Source organism: Scophthalmus maximus, chromosome 15 (assembly GCF_022379125.1).
Source record: "Scophthalmus maximus strain ysfricsl-2021 chromosome 15, ASM2237912v1, whole genome shotgun sequence".
NCBI classification, from domain to species: Eukaryota; Metazoa; Chordata; class Actinopteri; order Pleuronectiformes; family Scophthalmidae; genus Scophthalmus; species Scophthalmus maximus.
This window is the reverse complement of record NC_061529.1, coordinates 1,332,501-1,350,000: the sequence shown is the minus strand read 5'-3', so window position 1 is coordinate 1,350,000 and position 17,500 is coordinate 1,332,501. Positions and strand designations below refer to the sequence as shown.

The following is a 17,500-nucleotide window of genomic DNA, read 5'->3' as shown; positions in this document are numbered from 1 at the left end:
GCGCCGGCGCCGGCCTGTTCCCAGAGAATCAGGAAGTGGGTGGACTGACTTGGGAGTGAGCGGCGCTGTGATTGGCTCTTGTGTTCACAGTCCCTTCCCTGAGGTGGCCGAGTCGGTTCAGGAGGAGCTGGACACGTACAGAGCTCAGGAGGACGAGGTCAAACGCCTGAAGAGCATCATGGTTAGACACACACACACACACACACACACACACACACACACACACACCATTCAGCTGCTGCTCCATCGGATCGGTTGTGACGTGTCTGTTGTTGGTTTGTGTCTCAACAGATAGTTTTTGAGTGAAGAGCCATCACTGTACAACACTGTACAACCACGAGTGATGGGAAAAAAGGCAAATTGGAAAAAATCCCCCCCAAAAAATGCAATTGATCTGACAAAGGAAAAATACAATTTTAGATTATTTTATTTTTTTATGTTCAAAGACAAAGACAGTTCAAAAGTCCTCTACATAAGATATGAAATGCATCATGGGAGATTTCTGAAGCAATGTAAGGCCAAACCCAAAAATATGAATAGGTAGAAATGAATTGAGTAAACCTCTTTTTTCCCCATAAAAACTAAAATAGTTGGCAATTAATTTAGTAGTCAATTACTAATCGATTAACTGTTGCAGCTCTAGAACTGTGAGTTAATTAGAGAATGAAGATAATTAAAATAAAATAAAGTTGAGAATTTGAAAAAGTATACTACTAAAATGAGGACGAAGAAGAAGAGCAGGAAGATTGATGACCCGTCGGAGGCTCGACGGCAGTTCACCGGAGGAGCAGCCAGTTAGATCAGATCAGATGATTTATCAGAAATGTGCTGCGTCACAGAAGCATAGTAATACATAAGTAAACAATATCAATATCACGTCAAGGAAATAGAAAAAAGACACAATGTATACACAGTGTGAACATCACATGTTCAATATCTAGTGGATCAATCGTTCAGTTAATAACTAGAAAATCAATTGACATGAAAGAGTTGAAAAGGAGAATTGAAAGAATAAGCGCAGGAGAAACAAGAGCAAGAAACAAGTTATGAAATATGCGATTTAAGAAGAGACAGACGTGAGAGTCACAGTCGACACGTGTGGAGCGAGGACAGAAACAGTAACTGAGTTAGTTCAACCACACGTCTCGTCCTCAGGTCACGACCAACTGTGCAGTGTTTACTCTCCATGTGCAATTGTTGTTACGGCTCTGTATGTAGTATTAATATTTTATATTTTGTACATCACCTATCGCTTTTTTATATTCTGCTCCACTTTGATGCTGTAACACACAAATGTCCCCGTTAAAGAATAAAGGATCTTTATCTTATCTGAAGTTTGTATATAACTCTGTCTTTCTCTGTCTGTCTTACTGTCTGTCTTTCTCTCTGCCTTTCTGTCTGTCTCTCTGCCTGTCTGTCTGTCTTTCTCTCTGCCTGTCTGTCTGTCTGTCTGTCTCTCTGCCTGTCTGTCTTTGCCTGTCTGTCTCTGTCTCTCTCTGTGTCTGCCTGTCTGCCTCTTTCTGTCTGTTTGTCTGCCTGTCTTTCTCTCTCTCTCTGTCTGTCTCTGTCTCTCTGTCTCTGCCTGTCTGTCTCTCTCTGCCTGTCTTTGTCTGTTTCTCTGCCTGTCTTTCTGTCTCTCTCTCTCTCCCTCTCTGTCTGTCTCTGTCTCTCTGTCTCTGCCTGTCTGTCTCTCTGCCTGTCTGGCTGCAGGGTTTGGAGGGGGAGGATGAAGGAGCCATCAGCATGTCAGACAACAGAGCCAAGCTCACGTCTGCCGTCAGGTACGACTCACAGACAAACGTCCTCCACCCGTGAGACGGAGACACAGACAGGTGGTCGTCATCATTTGTTAAAACGTGTGTGTGTGTGTGTGCGTGCGTGCGTGTGCGTGCGTGTGCATGCGTGTGCGTGTGCCCGCCCTGCAGCTCTCTGCCTGAGCTGCTTGAGAAGAAGCGGCTGATCGACCTGCACACCAATGTTGCCACGGCCGTCCTCGACCACATCAAGGTGTTTATACACTCGTGACACTTGACTTCTCTGTAATGATCCAACAGTCACACACACGGGAGAAGAACTTTTGTTCTTCAGACCCGAGCAGAACCCGACACCAGGTGATAAACCGGAGCTCTGGCTCTCTGATCCCAATTAAACCTCATGTTAATCCACTGGATCCAGATCATTTTAATTTGGATCAGTCACCAAATGTGTCTAACTGTTCTCATCTAGATCCATGAATTAAAACCTTTCATGTACACTTGGTGGAAGTCACCGGTCCAGAACTACTCAGGGTCCAGAAGTCTGGACTCTTCGCTGAACGACGGAGACGAGCTGCTGAATCGATCGTTCAGTCTTTATGTTGTTATGACCGAAACTGTTTCAAAACCACAAAACAAAAAAGTGAACAAAAATGAAACATACATACAGTATAATTGCTGGTATGAAAGTGAAAGTGGAGTCAGTGTGAATGTGTCTTCCTGTACGATCAGTCACCTGATCGGAGCTGAACTCGCTTCTTTTTCCCTTTTTACAGAGTCGAAAATTAGACGTTTACTTTGAGTATGAAGAGAAACTGATGAGCAAGGCGACTTTAGACAAATCGCTGCTCGATATCATCAGTGACCCAGACGGTACGAACACACACACACACACACACACACAGTGACATCACAGTAATGGACTGTATCACAATCCAACTGGTGGACTGAAAGTTGTTTCATCGGAGGAATGAACCGAACACGAGATCTGACTGAACTGTGTGTCGATGTTTTCCTCAGCCGGGACGCCAGAAGACAAAATGAGACTGTTCCTCATCTACTACATCAGCGCTCAGCAGGCTCCTTCAGAGGTGAGACTAACGATTATCTTCTCCATTAATCGATCAGTGGTTTGGTTCATAAAATGGTGAGAAAATGTCGGATCGTGTTTCCCCCAAACTCTAAAATATGCTTCGTTTTGTTCTCACACACCAAAGATATTCAGTTCACTGTCACAGAGGAGCAAAGAAACCAGAACATATTCACATTTCAGAAACGGAAATCAGAGAATTTTGACTTTTCCTTTCATAAAAACCACTTGAACCGATTAATCGATTATGAAAATCGTCGTCCCTGCTCTGACTCACCATCGCTGGTCCAACTTCAGAGGATTTTCTGTGACTAAGCAACCAGCTGCAGAGGGAGACAATCTACTTCCTGTTTACTCCTGAGTGGTCAGGTGACACGTGTGTTTTCAGGTGTGTTGGTCTGGACCGAGGTGGATTCAGTTCAGGACCCCGTCGGGAGATGATCAAATCATCTGTTCTCAGGCTGAGTTCATTCCCTGGTTTCACTTCATATTTCATATTTGTAAAAAAAAAAAATCTACTTAGAGATTTAAATCTCTCTTTAAGTTTGTGAACATTTTTGAAAACCCTTCTTGGCTCTGAGGACGTCGGACATCTCTCTGAAAATCCAACGCAGAAGATAAAACGTGGACGTCTTGGAGAAATCGTTTTGTTTCAATTCGAGTTGTTGTTCAGCGGATAAATCTGATTTGAAGGACTGTTTTTAAAATAGTCCGTTCTCACACCTCTGACATCAGTGAACAAAAGCCTCGGTCGTGAACCTGTGAGAGACGCGAGTTGGCAGCGTTGAACCTCGTGTGGAGGCAGATTGTTCAGGGATGAGAAGGTTTCTGTGGTCGAGCTCTGTCAAAATAAAAAGCCTCACTCCGAAGGAAAAGAGAACTGTGACTCCTGGGGGATCTGGAACTCGTCTGTGATCTTCCTGCGGTTCAGTGTTTACTGCAACGAACAAAACCAAGGACACCGAGGAAAAAAAGGGATTCCGGGACGGGGGAAATGAAAACCACATCGCGCCACAATGTTCCCATTCTTCTCTGGAGGAGCGAGAGGGAGCAGCCAAGCAGACGCACCATCTCAGGTCGTGATGGTGTTGTTGTTGAGGCTCAAACGCAACTTTACAGACAAATTGTGAATTGGGTTGATTGTGCGTCTTAAATTTAAGAGGGCGCAAATATTTAAGTTTGCCAGTAATATTTTTAATCAAACACTAATTCCGATATTGATAATCTGGATTTGTAGTTTTATTTTAAGAATGAACAGCAGTCTGATAAAGTTATTGTCTTATTGTTACGAGTCCACTACAGCTGATGGAGTCGGAAATCTCACTCCTCAGAGTCGTTGCTTGACGTTCCCGTTTCTGGAGATATCATTGTCATATTATATTTATTAGAAATATTGTCATCTGAAAGCACAAGATGGCGGCGTCTGAATCTGAGAGATTAAAGGGGCAGTATGCGATTCTAAGCAACGCACGTTTTGTAAACATCAGCCAATGATCCCTCACCGACCATTAGCTGTTGGTTGTGTGTGCGCCAAAAAACAATCTGTGTTTGTCGGCTCACCCCAGGTTCTGTAAATCGAAAAGAAAAAAAATGGTGCGGACCGAACCACACGACACTGAGTGTTCAGTTTGTTGACACCACTCGTCCACACCGTGAGAGACGTGCCAGCGGGTGGCGCTGCAACACAGCGGTTGTGGCCTCCAGGTTTGCGCATCGGTTCACAACAACAACAACAACAATAACAAAGAGAGAAACAAGCTCTCTCCCTTAAAGTTTGGAGCAGGAACTGAAATGACAGGAAGTGTTTTTACGATAGAAAGAAAACTTGACTCGAGCAGCTGAGATTCCAATAAAAAAACAGAACCTAAACACTTCTACAGGAAGTGACGTCGTCAGCAGGGATGAATCTCTCCATCTGAAGAACTGAGGTGAACTTCTTCAGCGCCTCGCTGAAAAAACCTGTGAAGCATTAGACTTCTGCGGTTTCTCCGCGATTGGTGTAAAGTCTCAAATGTCAGAGATTCATCTTGAGATTTGTGTAATTGGACGACAAACAAAAGTTCCCTTGACGTCCCGGGTGATGTCGTCCAGTTCGTCCCGTCGTCCCGCGCCAGGCGTCTTCAGCGACACTCGGACTGAACCGGCACAGGGGACGCTGACATCACCGGCGGAGGATCGGCAGTAGAGAGTGGGAATGGATTAGACAGATGGTTTCAGGTCCGCTGCGCCCTCGTGTCCTCACAGCCGCATTACTCCGATCAATAGCCACAATCTTCTTGGCTCCGCCACATTCACAAGTTCGTTATGTTGAGCCATTGATGGAACAAAGATGACGGAGTCACAAGCGCCAAGTTCCTCTCGGAAAGAGAAAGAGACCTGGTTAGAGTCGCTGTCAACAGAACGCAGCTGCAGCGGCTTGAGTTTGGCAGAAGACATCGTGAAATGACTGAGGTTGTTTTTACTTTTAGTTTGCTGTTTGGAGTCTCTACATTAACTGGTGCAGATCACCTCCTTCAGGTGTGTGTTCCTGGGAATGTTCCCAAGCCGTCAGTGCTTGGTGTGGGTCCAGGCCTCCAGCAGCTGTGGGCAGAGAGAGCTCCGCTTCCCACACCTGCAAAAAACATTTCAACAATGTGGTTCAATTATTCAGTCCGAGATCATTCAACATCGGCTAAAAAAGAGCAGCCGCCAAGATGTGACAGCAAGAAACCTCAGTGAGTCACGGCTATTCATCATCAGTAACGCCGCTGACACTCTCCAACGAACCCTCCTGCCGAGTTCTGCACCGTCACTGACATCGGGTTTCTGAAGACTCGACCGCTCTGTGATGGAGGTCTTTGTTTTTCTTGTTGGTAACTTGTTGGAGATCGGTCAAACACCATCACTCAGAAGTGTTTGGACAGTTGCTGTGGTGTAAACGTTTGGGCTGTTCGTCATGTGCATGTCACACATTTATCTGGACATAAACCCAACGTTTGGTTTAATCCAACGTGAAAGTCGAAGCTCCTATCTGACACCAACGTCTGGGATTGTGGCAGTTTCTTTGGTTTCACGTCATTTATCCACCAAAGAGCCGACACGAGCAGAAGTTCAGATGCAAACCCCCCTGACCGAGAGACGATTTTTATAATTCCAGGAGACGTGACAACACTCGGTGGACCAATGAACAAGCTGGTTCTCATCTGGTTTGTTGGTACCAACGTTCTCGGTCGCAGAGTCGGGAGAATAAATACGACGTTAAGACTCAACTGTTGGCGATTAACGTGTTTCAGGTCCAGAGTGACGCTCCACGGCGTCTACAGTCGGACCAACTCGCAGCTGACGAGGTTCGTGCTCAGTGAAGCTGATCGGTTTAAAAAAAATGCCCTGATCGGATCGGGACCTCGGTACCGCTGGTACACAAAAACTAACCATGTGGGTTGTGAATAAAAAATGAATGGAAGTTGGGGAGGTTATGTGATGATAAAGATGGTTTATACAGAGGTGGAAAACCCGAGTCTCAGCTCGTCCTCTGTCCTCCTTCGTTCTTTCATCCACCGCAGAGATGGATTATGAATCCGGATGGGAAGTTACGATCTGTTTATGGGTTTAAAAAAAAAAAAAAAAAGGAACGCTTCACGAATTTGCGTGTCATCCTTGTGTGAGGAGGAAGACGACGTGAAGACAACGCGAGGAGGAAGACGACGTGAAGACGACGTGAAGACGACGTGAAGACGCAGCAACAGACGTGTGACACGATGACGTCAAATGTAACCAATGAAAACTCAGACTCACGTTAGTCTTTTTCCCACATCCCCTTTATTCATGGACCTCAACAAACATTTAACTGATATAACAACCTGACGTACTTCAGATTTTGAATGTGGGACATGTACTTGTAGTATTTTCCTGCTGATGTTTTGTTCCACTCAGTGAAAGTACAACGAGCGGCTCAGTCGTCGTGTGACACTGTCGTCAGTCGTCTGTCCACATGTTGTCATATTCATGATAATGTTCCAGGAGTCTACATGTAATATAGATTATAGTGCATTTCCCTCCACCGTGGTACAATAACAGTGATAGTGTGGATGTTAGACTCCGCCCCTCCAGGAGTTCTTTCCTGATAATAGAGATAATGATAATATAGTAATACAGATGTTCTCAATTGGTTATAATGCATTTCCCTCCACCGTGGTACAATAACAGTGATAGTGTGGGTGTCAAAGATCCTCTCAGCCTTGTTACTGACAGATGTTCACACAGCGACACCTCAGATGAGGATCAGACCACATCTGTCTGGTGTCACAGCAGAGCTGAGCTCATCTAGACGTCCCGGCTCTGGATCAGGACCGAGCAGAAGTCAGGGGGTCGCTCAGGAGGTCGGCGGCCTGGGAGTCGGTCCTAGTCGCCATGGAAACAACCTGAGAAGACAGCCAGAACAGACGAGGGTCAGTTCTCAGTCCAGCTGCAGGACGAACTCGTCCAGAGGGTGAGGGTCCGTCCTCTCGACCTCCGTCACCTGACCCCGCTCCACCTCATCGGTCACCTGCCAGCAGCACAGCTGTGTCTCACCTAATTGGTCCAGGCCATGGTGATGAAGGCGGAGCTTCCATCTTCATATTGAGACCTGGCAGATCTGCGTCGTCTCTTCCCTCCGCAGCTCTGAGACAAAGACAAACACACAGACATGTTTCACACATGGATCAGGTCAGAACGAGCTCCTGTCCGTGGGAGGGTTCGGGGGAGCGAGGCGTACCGGGGCGCAGGTGTTGCCCTTCTTCGCACACAGGTTCAGTTTGCAGTGCAGGTAGACAACATCGCTCTTCCCAGAGAACTCGAACATGTTGAAGGAGAAGTAGTTGGACGTTCCCAGTCCGTTGCCCATCACCTTCACCGTCTGGTCAGCGGTGTTCGAACAGCTGCACAGAAGCAGGAAGACAGAGGTCACAGGTTTGATCCCCTGAACGTCTCGTCCGCCTGTAACTCACACTGTGAACCAGTGATGGGAAGGCGACAGATCTTAAGGCTCCGTTCCTCTCAGAGAGACACTGAACATCACTCAGACCCTCACCCGCTAACAATCAGGTCGTATCTCAGACTGGAGTTGGCCAACGGCAGGTCTGTCGCCCAGCAGGAGTCGGTCACCACGGCGACCAGTTTGTCGTCCAGCCCGTCTGTCTTCAGCTCCACCCACACGCTCTGCTTCAGCCGGAGCTCAGTGCTCGGCTCGATGGCTCGTGTGCGGCCGGCGTCACTGAAGGTCTTCATGGTCAGAGTGTAGTTCCAAGGTCCAGATACAATCTGCTGGATCACAGAGCTGCAGAGCGCGCACACACACACACACACACACACACACACACACACACACACTCTCTTCAGGGTTATGAATGATGCATGACTCCGACGGCAGCGGGGAAGCTGGTGAACCTCTCACCTGTCTTTGATCCTGAAGCTCATGGTCTTGATGTCCGGCTGCTGGTAGAAGCAGGAGAAGTCGAGGTTGAATATGTCGTGGCGAGTGATGATGTCAGAGCTGTTGCTCATCATGATGGAGTTCTTGTAAATCATTTGGCTGTTGTTGTGCTGCAGAGTCACAGGGATTCAGACAGTGTGAGTTCAAGAGATTTGACAAAGTTGTTTCCATCTTGTGTTTTGCGCATTAACTCTGTTTTTTGCAAAAGGTGAAAACCACCACCAACTATTTCTAGTGCGATACTTCAAACTGCGCATAAAAGTTGGTTGATGGTCAGTAGAGGAGCGACGCCCACCTCGACCTCCATCCCACAGGTGTTGTTGACGTCGAAGCCGAACGTCACCATGTGGCTCACGTTGTCCTTCTGACCTCTGCAGCTCTGGTTGTTGAGGTGTAACTCAGAGTAGTCGATGCCTTTTTCCTCCAGGAGACAACCGACCAGGGTCACTGACGCTGAGCTGCCGTCGCAGACCGTCGGCTCGCCTGAATCGCAGCACAGACGAGAGGAGTGAAACAGAAGGAAACTTTGACTGAGTATGTGTTGTGTATTGTTCAGAACGTGAGACGAGCAGACGTGGGTGTTTCCCCTGAGTGAAGTCGATGTGTCGACCTGTCACAGCCTCCTCACCTAAAGCTCCTGTTGATCTGTACTCGGAGGCGAAAATGGCCCGACAGGCGCATATGGTTCCTCCGCTGACGTCCTCGACACAGAACTCGTGGTCACTGCAGAGGACGTCCTGACAGGAGGCCCGGGGCGGCGCTGGAAGCAGCACACACACAAGTCCAGACTCGTTAGAGTCAGTGGGAGAAGCGGTACTGACAGCTGACTGGAGGAAATATTAAAACATCTGGTCCCATCAGGTCTTTTCACACCTGAAAGTCTGAACCAAGCTCGTTAGTTTTCTTTTTACAGGTGAACGAGTCGAGCACAAAGTTTGATCCGGACCGAGACCAACTCTTTTGGTGGGACTATACTTTGGTCCGTTGGTCCGAAGGTCCGGACCAACGGACCAAACCAGGCGGGTGTGAAAGTGGCCTTATAACTGAGAAGTGGGTGAAGGTCTTACAGCAGCCGACCTCCGACCTCCAGCCCTCCAGCGAGTCGCCGGTCTGGAAGTCGCAGGCTTTGACGTAAGCCTCCAGGAACTGGCAGTGACTGAGGCCGTCCACGGCCGGATATGTGCACAGAGTGTTGATGCAGGCGCCGATGAAGGAATCTGGGTCGGTGAGGTTGTGGCAGGAGGTGAAGGGCGCCTCATACAGGAGTTCACAGCTGTGGAGGGAGACAGAACCATCGTGTTCAACAATGTGAGCGACCAGGTGAAGGAGTGTTGTCACAGTCATGTTCTGTATCGTCACAGGACTCGTGTGGTGTCAGCTGATCTCACACTGAGTCTCAGGTTGTATCTTATGTATATTAATAACTGGGAGCATAAAGTCAAGTACAAGTACTTTGGTTTATTCTAGTTTGGTGCAGCACTTGAGTAAATGTACTTAGTGATTTAAACGTGAGGCTCACAGACTAACGTGTGACGCCGAGTGAGGCCGGCTGTTCGAGCCCAGTGTGTGTTCAGGTGTGTCTCACCGCTCAGTCACTGTGGTGCAGTTGATGGTCCCGTCAGCAGGTTCAGGGAACTGCTCTTCACAGCTGGGGGGCAAAGAGCAGAGGGTCAGGACTGTTCTCTGGGCCTGACTCCTTCACATCAACACACAGGTCTGACATTCAGGACGAGGTCTCACCTGCTGGAGCTGAACTCAGGAAGCACTTCATCAGAAGATCCGCCGGAGGAATAACATAAACCTGGGATGGTGTCATTAGATGAGCCTGGACAGTTTGAGGAGAGAAGGAGTCAGAAGAAGAAAAGTCAGACTGGATGAACATTTATCTGTCAACCAGCGATTCAACCAGCCGCTGTACGACCACACCTGAAGATGTAGACAGACCGTCAGAACACTGCGGGTCAAAGGTCAAAGTCGAAATCCTTCAGAATAAAAACGATTTCATCAGACGTCAGTGAGACGTCAAAGAGCTGCAGACGCCTCAGGGTCAGAGGAGATCCTCCATGACAGTCTCCATGTCCGATCAGGTCCAGAATATAATATATATATATATATATTTAATAATAATAATAATCATAATAATCATAACACTTGTTACTTTGTCTATGATTTACAGTCTAAGCATCTTCACCAGTGAGGAACTGAATACTGATGATGGTCTGATTTCTGTTCACTGGCCCATAAAGTCAAATCAGTTCACATGTGAATCAACCCGTCCCAACAAACAGCTCAGTGGCGACTCAGGTGTATGACAGGTGCTCAGCGTCACATGGGCCCGGCTGGTGTCGTGGAGGAAAAGCTTCTCTGGACTTTGTCTCTACCTGTCTTGTGGATCTGTGCGGTGGAGCCATCGAAGAAGACAGAGGTGGTGTAGTTGGAGAGGAGGAACGTGGCGGTGACTCCGGTCTGGTTCTTGGAGACGTCCACACCGTGAAGAGACAGAGGCAAGCTGCCGAGGCTCAGCGGCGCGTCGTCCACCTGCGTCACAGCGGAGGACAACGCTGGTTCAACCACGTTGTTCAACACTTCAGTCCACTGGACACTCAAGACTCACTGATCCGTCCACCAGCACCAGCTGTCGACCAAACAGCCAACTACTGAGTGAAGTTCAGCCGGTAACTGGATCATGGACATGAGTCTTGATTTAGCTCGGCTGCAGAAGGTAACAGGGTTCTATTAGTTTCTTGTTCTGAGCGTTTGATGAGTGTAATTCTAACGCTTTAGAATAACCCACTACATGTTAGCAGTCAGGCAGACAAACGCATTAACATTTGCAACAGTTAACATCTGTGTATATGAAGTAATAAACCAGAGGAACCAAATTTGGGCTTTTATGAAAAAGTTCAAATGAAGTTTATCTACATTTCACCAACACCACCATCTTTCCTGGACCTGAAGGTCGTCACAGGCCGAAGGAGACGGTCACAGCGAGAGGACAGAGAGCGAGTGAACACACAAGGACAGATGTTTTCTTCCTCCTACAGAGGAGACCACGACAGTCCAGATGTTTTGTACGAAGCAGTCGACTGCGTTCGGAGCAGACAGGACGTCAGAGGAGAGGAGGGCGGTGGACCGTGCACTGCCGCCCTCTACAGGCCAGAAAGAGGAGTGCACTCCTTTGCTTTAATTAAAGGGGCAGTCCACCCAAAACCAAACACATAACCACCACATGATGTTTGTTGTAGACACGTTGATGAAACCAGAAAGACAAAAGAGGGATGGTTAATGCACAGTGATCCACTGATGATCTCCACCAACCAGGAGGACGTCAGCTCCACTCTCTCTGTGGCTGAGGGTGGTTTACCTGAAGCCTCAGGCCTGGTCCCAGGGTGATGTTGACACCCGGCCCGTCCAAACGCAGGATCACTTTGTCCAACAGACTGAAGTCTTTACGGCGTCGGTCCCGGAAGACGGCCAGCAGCTCGACGCCCGACTCTGACAACAGAGTGTAAGCACAGCGATCCGGGACAGAGACGACATAGTTCAAGAAGTTGACGACAGTGGAGCCGATCACGGTGCACGTGGGACACCTAACACACAGGGGAGGTGGAGATGTTTTATCACCAGCAGCTGATGACAAAAGTATTTACCTGGAAATATAACTGAGATATATTTACGGGCACAGAACTCCACAAGGAGAGAAAGTGAGGTTTCCTTCTGCACTACAGCTCACACTGGAACCATCTGGATTACAGACCATCTCATTCACTCCATAGTAAACACCTGTAAAACAGAGAGGATTCAGTTGTGATATTGAATCGTAAGAGAATAAGATAACAGCAACATTGGAACATGATCATACTGTGAGGGCCCCTGTGAAGGCTCAGTTCACTCACACCACACAGCAACATATGTCCTCATGTTTGCTCCACCTCACACACTGCAGGTGGGTGGAGTCACTTTGTGGCTTGTCGTTTCACTGGAACTACTTCCTGGAGGAGCGTTTCTGTGGAAACCGTCTCCACTAACATGAACATCTGTAACATCATCTCACAGAAACTAACTTCACCTCCAGTGTGGTGCGGTGGAGTCGGAGAGCTCAGCGAGACGAAGCTCTGTCCCAGGACGGATCAAATTATCAAACTATCTGACGGGACAGAGAGGAACTATGTTTGTTTGTGATTTGGGTGAACTGACCCTTTAATAATCACCAGCTCTGCTCACCTGACTTTATGCAGGCAATAGAGAATTTAAAGATATTTGAACTGACACCGTACGTGTCCACTGAAACACCACCGACCATCACGTCGACACTCTGCAGAGGAACGACACAGTTACTGTCTCACACTGACACACAGGAAGACATCACACTGTCTCCATGGCAACACAACTGGGAAGAGGCGGAACTTTCTCTTCACTGATCATCAACTTCTCTCCAGCTGCTGTTTGTCATACGTGTACTTACCAAATCTCCTTTGGTGTTTACACCAATAAAAAGAGCTGATTGTGTCCCAAACTGGCGAAACTGAATTGCAAACTGTGAACATGAAACACATGTGATTCAGAGACTGTTGGAAAACAAAAGCTTCCAGAAAAACTTTTGACCTTTTTGATCAGCGGTATATTCAGAAGTTCACATTGACTGAAAGAGATCAATACTCACCTCAGCTGCATTTTGACCGTTAAAAAATGCCATGTTTGCATAGCATGTTGAGGAACCAGTGAGACCTTGTAGAGAATTGTGCCAACTTGATCCAGTATCAGAAACACTTTGAGCAACACTGCTTGAACCTCTAACTGCAGTCTTGCCTGTCATCAACACACAGTCGTTGTCTGCAGTAGCAGGGTAGGGGCCTTTGAAACAAACTGCGGCAGTGGTTGATATGATGTTCACCTGTTGACATGAGGGAGAAACAACACATGAAACTAGGGCGGGGTTATTGTCAAGAACCTCACACTTCAATTCAATTTCCATTCTTCAGGTCACGATTGGATTGGATTCGATATTGAAGCAACATGCTTCATAATTCAGTAATAGGTGGAGATGACAAAAAGACCCAACTTATTCATTAGGATACATTTTCATATTTGTCAAATAACAATGTTTTTATTGGTTGAGAACAGAATGATTGATGAACGTAGAGGAAACCCTGACTACCACCCCGTTTCTGTCTTGGAGGGCCTCTGTACGACACAATCAGCGGCACCCACAAGGCCCGACAGGTGTGGGGTTTCCTCACAACGCGATTGATCAATTTACGTATTTTCTTAATCGATATTGAATCGGCAAAAAATATATTGCAATGCATTGGTGAATCGATTTTTTTTACCCAGCCCTACACAAAACCATAAAAAGTCCTGAAGCAGAAACTGTGCACAATGAAACCAAGAACAAAAAGTCACAGTGTCGTACATGCAGGTTATTGTTACAAACGTTTAACTGATCAAGAGAGAAGCTGGACTCTTCAGATCCCAGGGACATTCAGATGGGATCTTTAAGGCTGCAGCTCCAGTCGTCGTTCAAACGTTTCTCTACATGGTCTCGATACGTTTCCCTTCCATCACCACACTGTCACCGTCTGCTGTACGTTCATGGACGTGGAGCTGCTGCTCAGATGACTTCGCCCTCCACCAACGACGGACACCAAACATCAGCCCGGACGAAGACATGAAGCTGTTCTCCACCGTCCAGCTTCGTCTTACTCACGTAAACTGTGGTGTAAACTTGTCCATAGTGAGCGACGGGACAATCGCTGAAGTCTAGTTCAGCAGTTGTTCCAAAATCCACTGAGGCAGACATGGAGACATGAGAGAGACAGTTAGTGAAGTCAATCAGCAGGTTGGACCACAGGAAAGGCTGCAAATACAACTGTTAGAAAACTAAGAGCTGTCAGGAGCCAGCGCAGGACGACTAACAGAACACAGATTAATAACTAGTCAGCTGGAAGATGATCTGCCTGCTTCACTTCATCTAGTTTCTCAGTCTGTTATATCGTCTGTCGGCTCAGCTGACGTCCCTGAACCCATCGGCTGGAGTCACATCGTCCTTCCTGTCGTCTTCTCCTCTCTACTGTTCCTTGACCTCAGTGGCAAAGGTCACGAGGTGAAGGAAAGGAGTCGAGGAGGATTCACAGGACTCAGGAGAAGAGAATCCGACACCACTGACACTGAACCACGTGGTCATGTGACGGTGGATGTTGTTGATGCGTCTGTCGTGGTGAAACTTCACATTATGAAGACGAACTACAAAAACCTCAGCGGCTCCATCAGCATGTTTCAGTGTTTTATGATTCATATGTAACAGTAACTGACATCTGGGTCATATTCATACTCTTCTTCTTCTTCTTCAGATTGAATCGTTTACGGTCGTTCACGACGCGTCACGTTAAATATCGCTGGGTCTGTTTCTCCTTCCTCTCTCATAGGAAGCTCCAGTGTGTCCTCTGCTAAAGGAGATAGGAAAGGAAGCATCAAAGCTCCTTTCCTAAACATTTAGAGAATCTGAACAGCTCTTATCACGGTGCTGAGGAAACTTCCTAAGACAATTTGACACTTGGACCACAGCCATCGTTTGTGAAGAGTCTCAAAATGGCCGCCGAGCGGATGAAGCGTGTGTTGTTACCTGCAGCAGCCAGCGGGCTGAGAGCAGCCAGGTAGACCAGGACCAGGAGCATGTTGCAGGACAGCAGCTGACGGAGAGACACACAGTCACATGATGATTCACCTTCACGTGTCACAGCTCGGACCACGACATCACAACCCAGAGTTGATCTCAGACTCATCACATCGACACACTGAAGAGATTCACCTTTTCATTTGAGGAATGTGTCAGACTGTTGGATTCGGGTCAGAGTCATCAACAATGTGTGTTCTCAGCTTCCTGCTGTGAATTATCACCTGCATGTTTCCTCTGAGTCGTGAAATGACATGAGTGTAGTAATGATGCGCCTTCTTGATTGGTTAACGTGGGCGTGGCCAATAGCTTATATGCTAACAACCCAAGATGCCCATTACCTCTCATGACCACCTGACGACATCTGCTGCATAAACGCACCGAGTCGGGTTCACATCCCATAATATGGGGGAATGAACCCTCCCCCCTGCCTCAGGCAACACTGTCCACAACATGAGGAACCAAGGAGTTCTTCAGACGGTTGAGTCCACGTCCAGCTGTCGTCCGCCTGAGGGCAGGAGCTCACACTCGGAGACGGGGTTGGAATGTCGTCAGATACTGATGACTGATTACGTCTTTTCTACTCAGTGACGTGATCCGCTGGATTCCAAAAGATACTGCAATCTACTCTGAATACCTTTGGATTACTTTAAAACCAAACATTGAAAATGTGCCACGCCCTGTTCCACCTCGCCTCAGCCTATCGCAGAGCTCCTGAGTTTTGCTGCTCCGCTCAACAGTCACACCCCGTGTAGCCGCGGTGTCATCATGTATGATGCATGTAGCTGCGTACGAGCGCTTCATAAGGTCGATGTCATATTTTAATAACTGACGACCACTGTGGTGTAACCAGTGTTTTCTGAGTGATTAGTGTCAGGACATGAATGAAACATCGTCTGAATGCTCTTGTTGAGAGACTGAACGATGTATAAAGAATAGTGGAGGTTCTCGGAGGTTCTCCCTCTCACCCCTGACAAAAGGAGCAAGATGGTTTCGTCCGCCCACCACGACTCTGTCAGCTGATCTAGTCAAGGCAAGTGGATTTGTACTGCACATTTCAACTTCGAGGCAATTCAAAGTGCTTTACATGAAACATTCAAAGCGATTGGGAAGAAACACACAAAATCACATTGAAATATAATAATCAAAAATCAAAAAGAGAGTAAAGAAACTAAGATGTTATATTTCTTGGCTAAAGATACTTGTTTTCTCTTAAGCACGTCACTGGGAACAAAGCTCATTCAACCATAGTGAAGTTCCATGAGGGGTCGAGTCTGAAGAGGCAGAGACGGGGACAGAGAGAGAGAGAGAGAGAGACAGGCTGTCTTACCTTCCAGAGGTTTTCTGGACGACCTGGGACGAGATGAGGCCTGGTCTCTGGTTCAGACCCGTCTGGTTCAGGTCTCTGGTTCAGGTCTCTGGTTCAGATCCGTCTGGTTCAGGTCTCTGGTTCAGGTCTCTGCTTCAGGTCTCTGGTTCAGACCCGTCTGGTTCAGGTCTCTGGTTCAGGTCTCTGGTTCAGATCTCTGGTTCAGGTCTGTCTGGTTCAGGTCTCTGGTTCCGGTCTCTGGTTCAGGTCTCTGGTTCAGATCCGTCTGGTTCAGGTCTCTGGTTCAGGTCTCTGGTTCAGGTCTGTCTGGTTCAGGTCTGTCTGGTTCAGGTCTCTGGTTCAGGTCTCTGGTTCAGATCCGTCTGGTTCAGGTCTCTGGTTCAGATCTCTGGTTCAGGTCTCTGGTTCAGATCCGTCTGGTTCAGGTCTGTGACAGATGTGCTCTCACTCTGCGAGGCTCCTCTCTTATAGTAGAGACCGGTGACATAACAACATTGTTCTGATTCTGACTCAAACTGGTTCAAGTGACAATCTGCCTGGAGGACATGTCCGTCAGAGCTTTGGATCCAATAATCTTAACACAGGGTTCACGAGGTGATTTATGAACTTTCGGATGACTGGCATATTGTTGTTTGACTGACGTGTGAGGAATGTCCTCCACAGAGAGAGTCACTCAGAAATGTCCCAGAACCAGTCTGAAAAGATCCAGTTGTTACAAAACGAAATCAAAATGACAATTAAAGAAACTCCATTTCCATATTATACCCACAGTTTCATCCTTTAAGGGTCGCGGGGGGCTGCAGCCAATCAGAGCGGACGACACGTGGACTCGCACCATCAGTCGACGGTCAGCTCTCATCACGAGAAGAATCAAACCATCAGTCTCTGGGTCGACGTGGGGGAAGTCACCGACGACATCGTGGCGTTCACACACAAATGTCCTGGTTGATTGGAGGTACAGGCCTGTCTCGCCCCTCATCACTTTAAACAAACTGCTACTTTTCCTCAAAATCCCTGCAGGCACCGGGTTCAATATTTATGTGAATTCATTGTTAATTTTGGTTATTCGTTCTGTGCTGTGCTATTATTTTTGTGCAAAGAATGATATTTATGATATTACAAAAGAAGCTACTTTCCCTCCTTTTTTGATGTGATTGGGGGTCAGTGTCCATACATCACCTTAAACTAATAAGCGCCGGTA

The 17,500-nt window shown here is 47.4% G+C and overlaps 2 protein-coding genes and 1 long non-coding RNA gene across 5 annotated transcripts in view; 2 read left to right on the top strand and 1 right to left on the bottom strand.

Annotated features, from left to right (window-relative positions):
- The window catches only part of LOC124851022 (sec1 family domain-containing protein 1-like), a 3,727-nt gene extending 345 nt beyond the window's left edge, over window positions 1–3,382 (top strand). The window contains exons 2-7 of the mRNA XM_047337747.1: window positions 91–181; window positions 1,711–1,781; window positions 1,926–2,007; window positions 2,531–2,627; window positions 2,775–2,845; window positions 3,233–3,382. Of these exons, the coding sequence (XP_047193703.1) occupies window positions 91–181; window positions 1,711–1,781; window positions 1,926–2,007; window positions 2,531–2,627; window positions 2,775–2,845; window positions 3,233–3,367 (547 nt within the window). The 3' untranslated portion in view covers window positions 3,368–3,382. The remainder of the gene's footprint in view (window positions 1–90; window positions 182–1,710; window positions 1,782–1,925; window positions 2,008–2,530; window positions 2,628–2,774; window positions 2,846–3,232) is intronic.
- A 3,241-nt stretch (window positions 3,383–6,623) lies between these two features.
- Window positions 6,624–16,485, bottom strand: LOC118286487 (alpha-tectorin-like). 3 transcript variants are annotated; one of them, XM_047337734.1, is made up of 20 exons: window positions 16,300–16,485; window positions 14,919–14,985; window positions 14,004–14,083; window positions 12,960–13,190; window positions 12,762–12,833; window positions 12,521–12,611; window positions 11,974–12,079; window positions 11,661–11,886; window positions 10,678–10,834; window positions 10,037–10,121; window positions 9,882–9,944; window positions 9,364–9,569; window positions 8,925–9,056; window positions 8,592–8,779; window positions 8,258–8,406; window positions 7,895–8,140; window positions 7,580–7,742; window positions 7,396–7,485; window positions 7,231–7,244; window positions 6,624–7,120 (listed from the first exon to the last, which is right to left on the bottom strand). In XM_047337734.1, exons 2-18 carry the CDS (start codon window positions 14,968–14,970, stop codon window positions 7,396–7,398), a joined length of 2,337 nt encoding a protein of 778 aa, XP_047193690.1. In that variant the 5' UTR covers window positions 14,971–14,985; window positions 16,300–16,485; the 3' UTR covers window positions 6,624–7,120; window positions 7,231–7,244. The 3 variants fall into 3 exon arrangements, with proteins under 3 accessions (XP_047193690.1, XP_047193689.1, XP_047193688.1); XM_047337733.1 differs by having other exon boundaries at window positions 6,624–7,244; window positions 7,370–7,485; XM_047337732.1 differs by having other exon boundaries at window positions 6,624–7,244.
- LOC124851026 lies at window positions 9,556–11,798 on the top strand. Its single transcript, XR_007032206.1, has 2 exons — window positions 9,556–10,383; window positions 10,473–11,798. It is a non-coding gene; the product is annotated as an uncharacterized LOC124851026 (long non-coding RNA).
- Window positions 16,486–17,500: the final 1,015 nt, after the last annotated feature.

Bases quoted from the DNA above. Each gene is read 5' to 3' on its own strand.
- LOC118286487 (XM_047337733.1), bottom strand. From the start codon at position 14,970: ATGCTCCTGGTCCTGGTCTACCTGGCTGCTCTCAGCCCGCTGGCTGCT. The intron at 14,084-14,918 runs GTAACAACACAC...TGTCTGCCTCAG, and splicing joins CAGCCCGCTGGCTGCTGCAG to TGGATTTTGGAACAACTGCT. The intron at 8,780-8,924 runs GTGAGGAGGCTG...GCTGCGATTCAG, and splicing joins CAGATCAACAGGAGCTTTAG to GCGAGCCGACGGTCTGCGAC.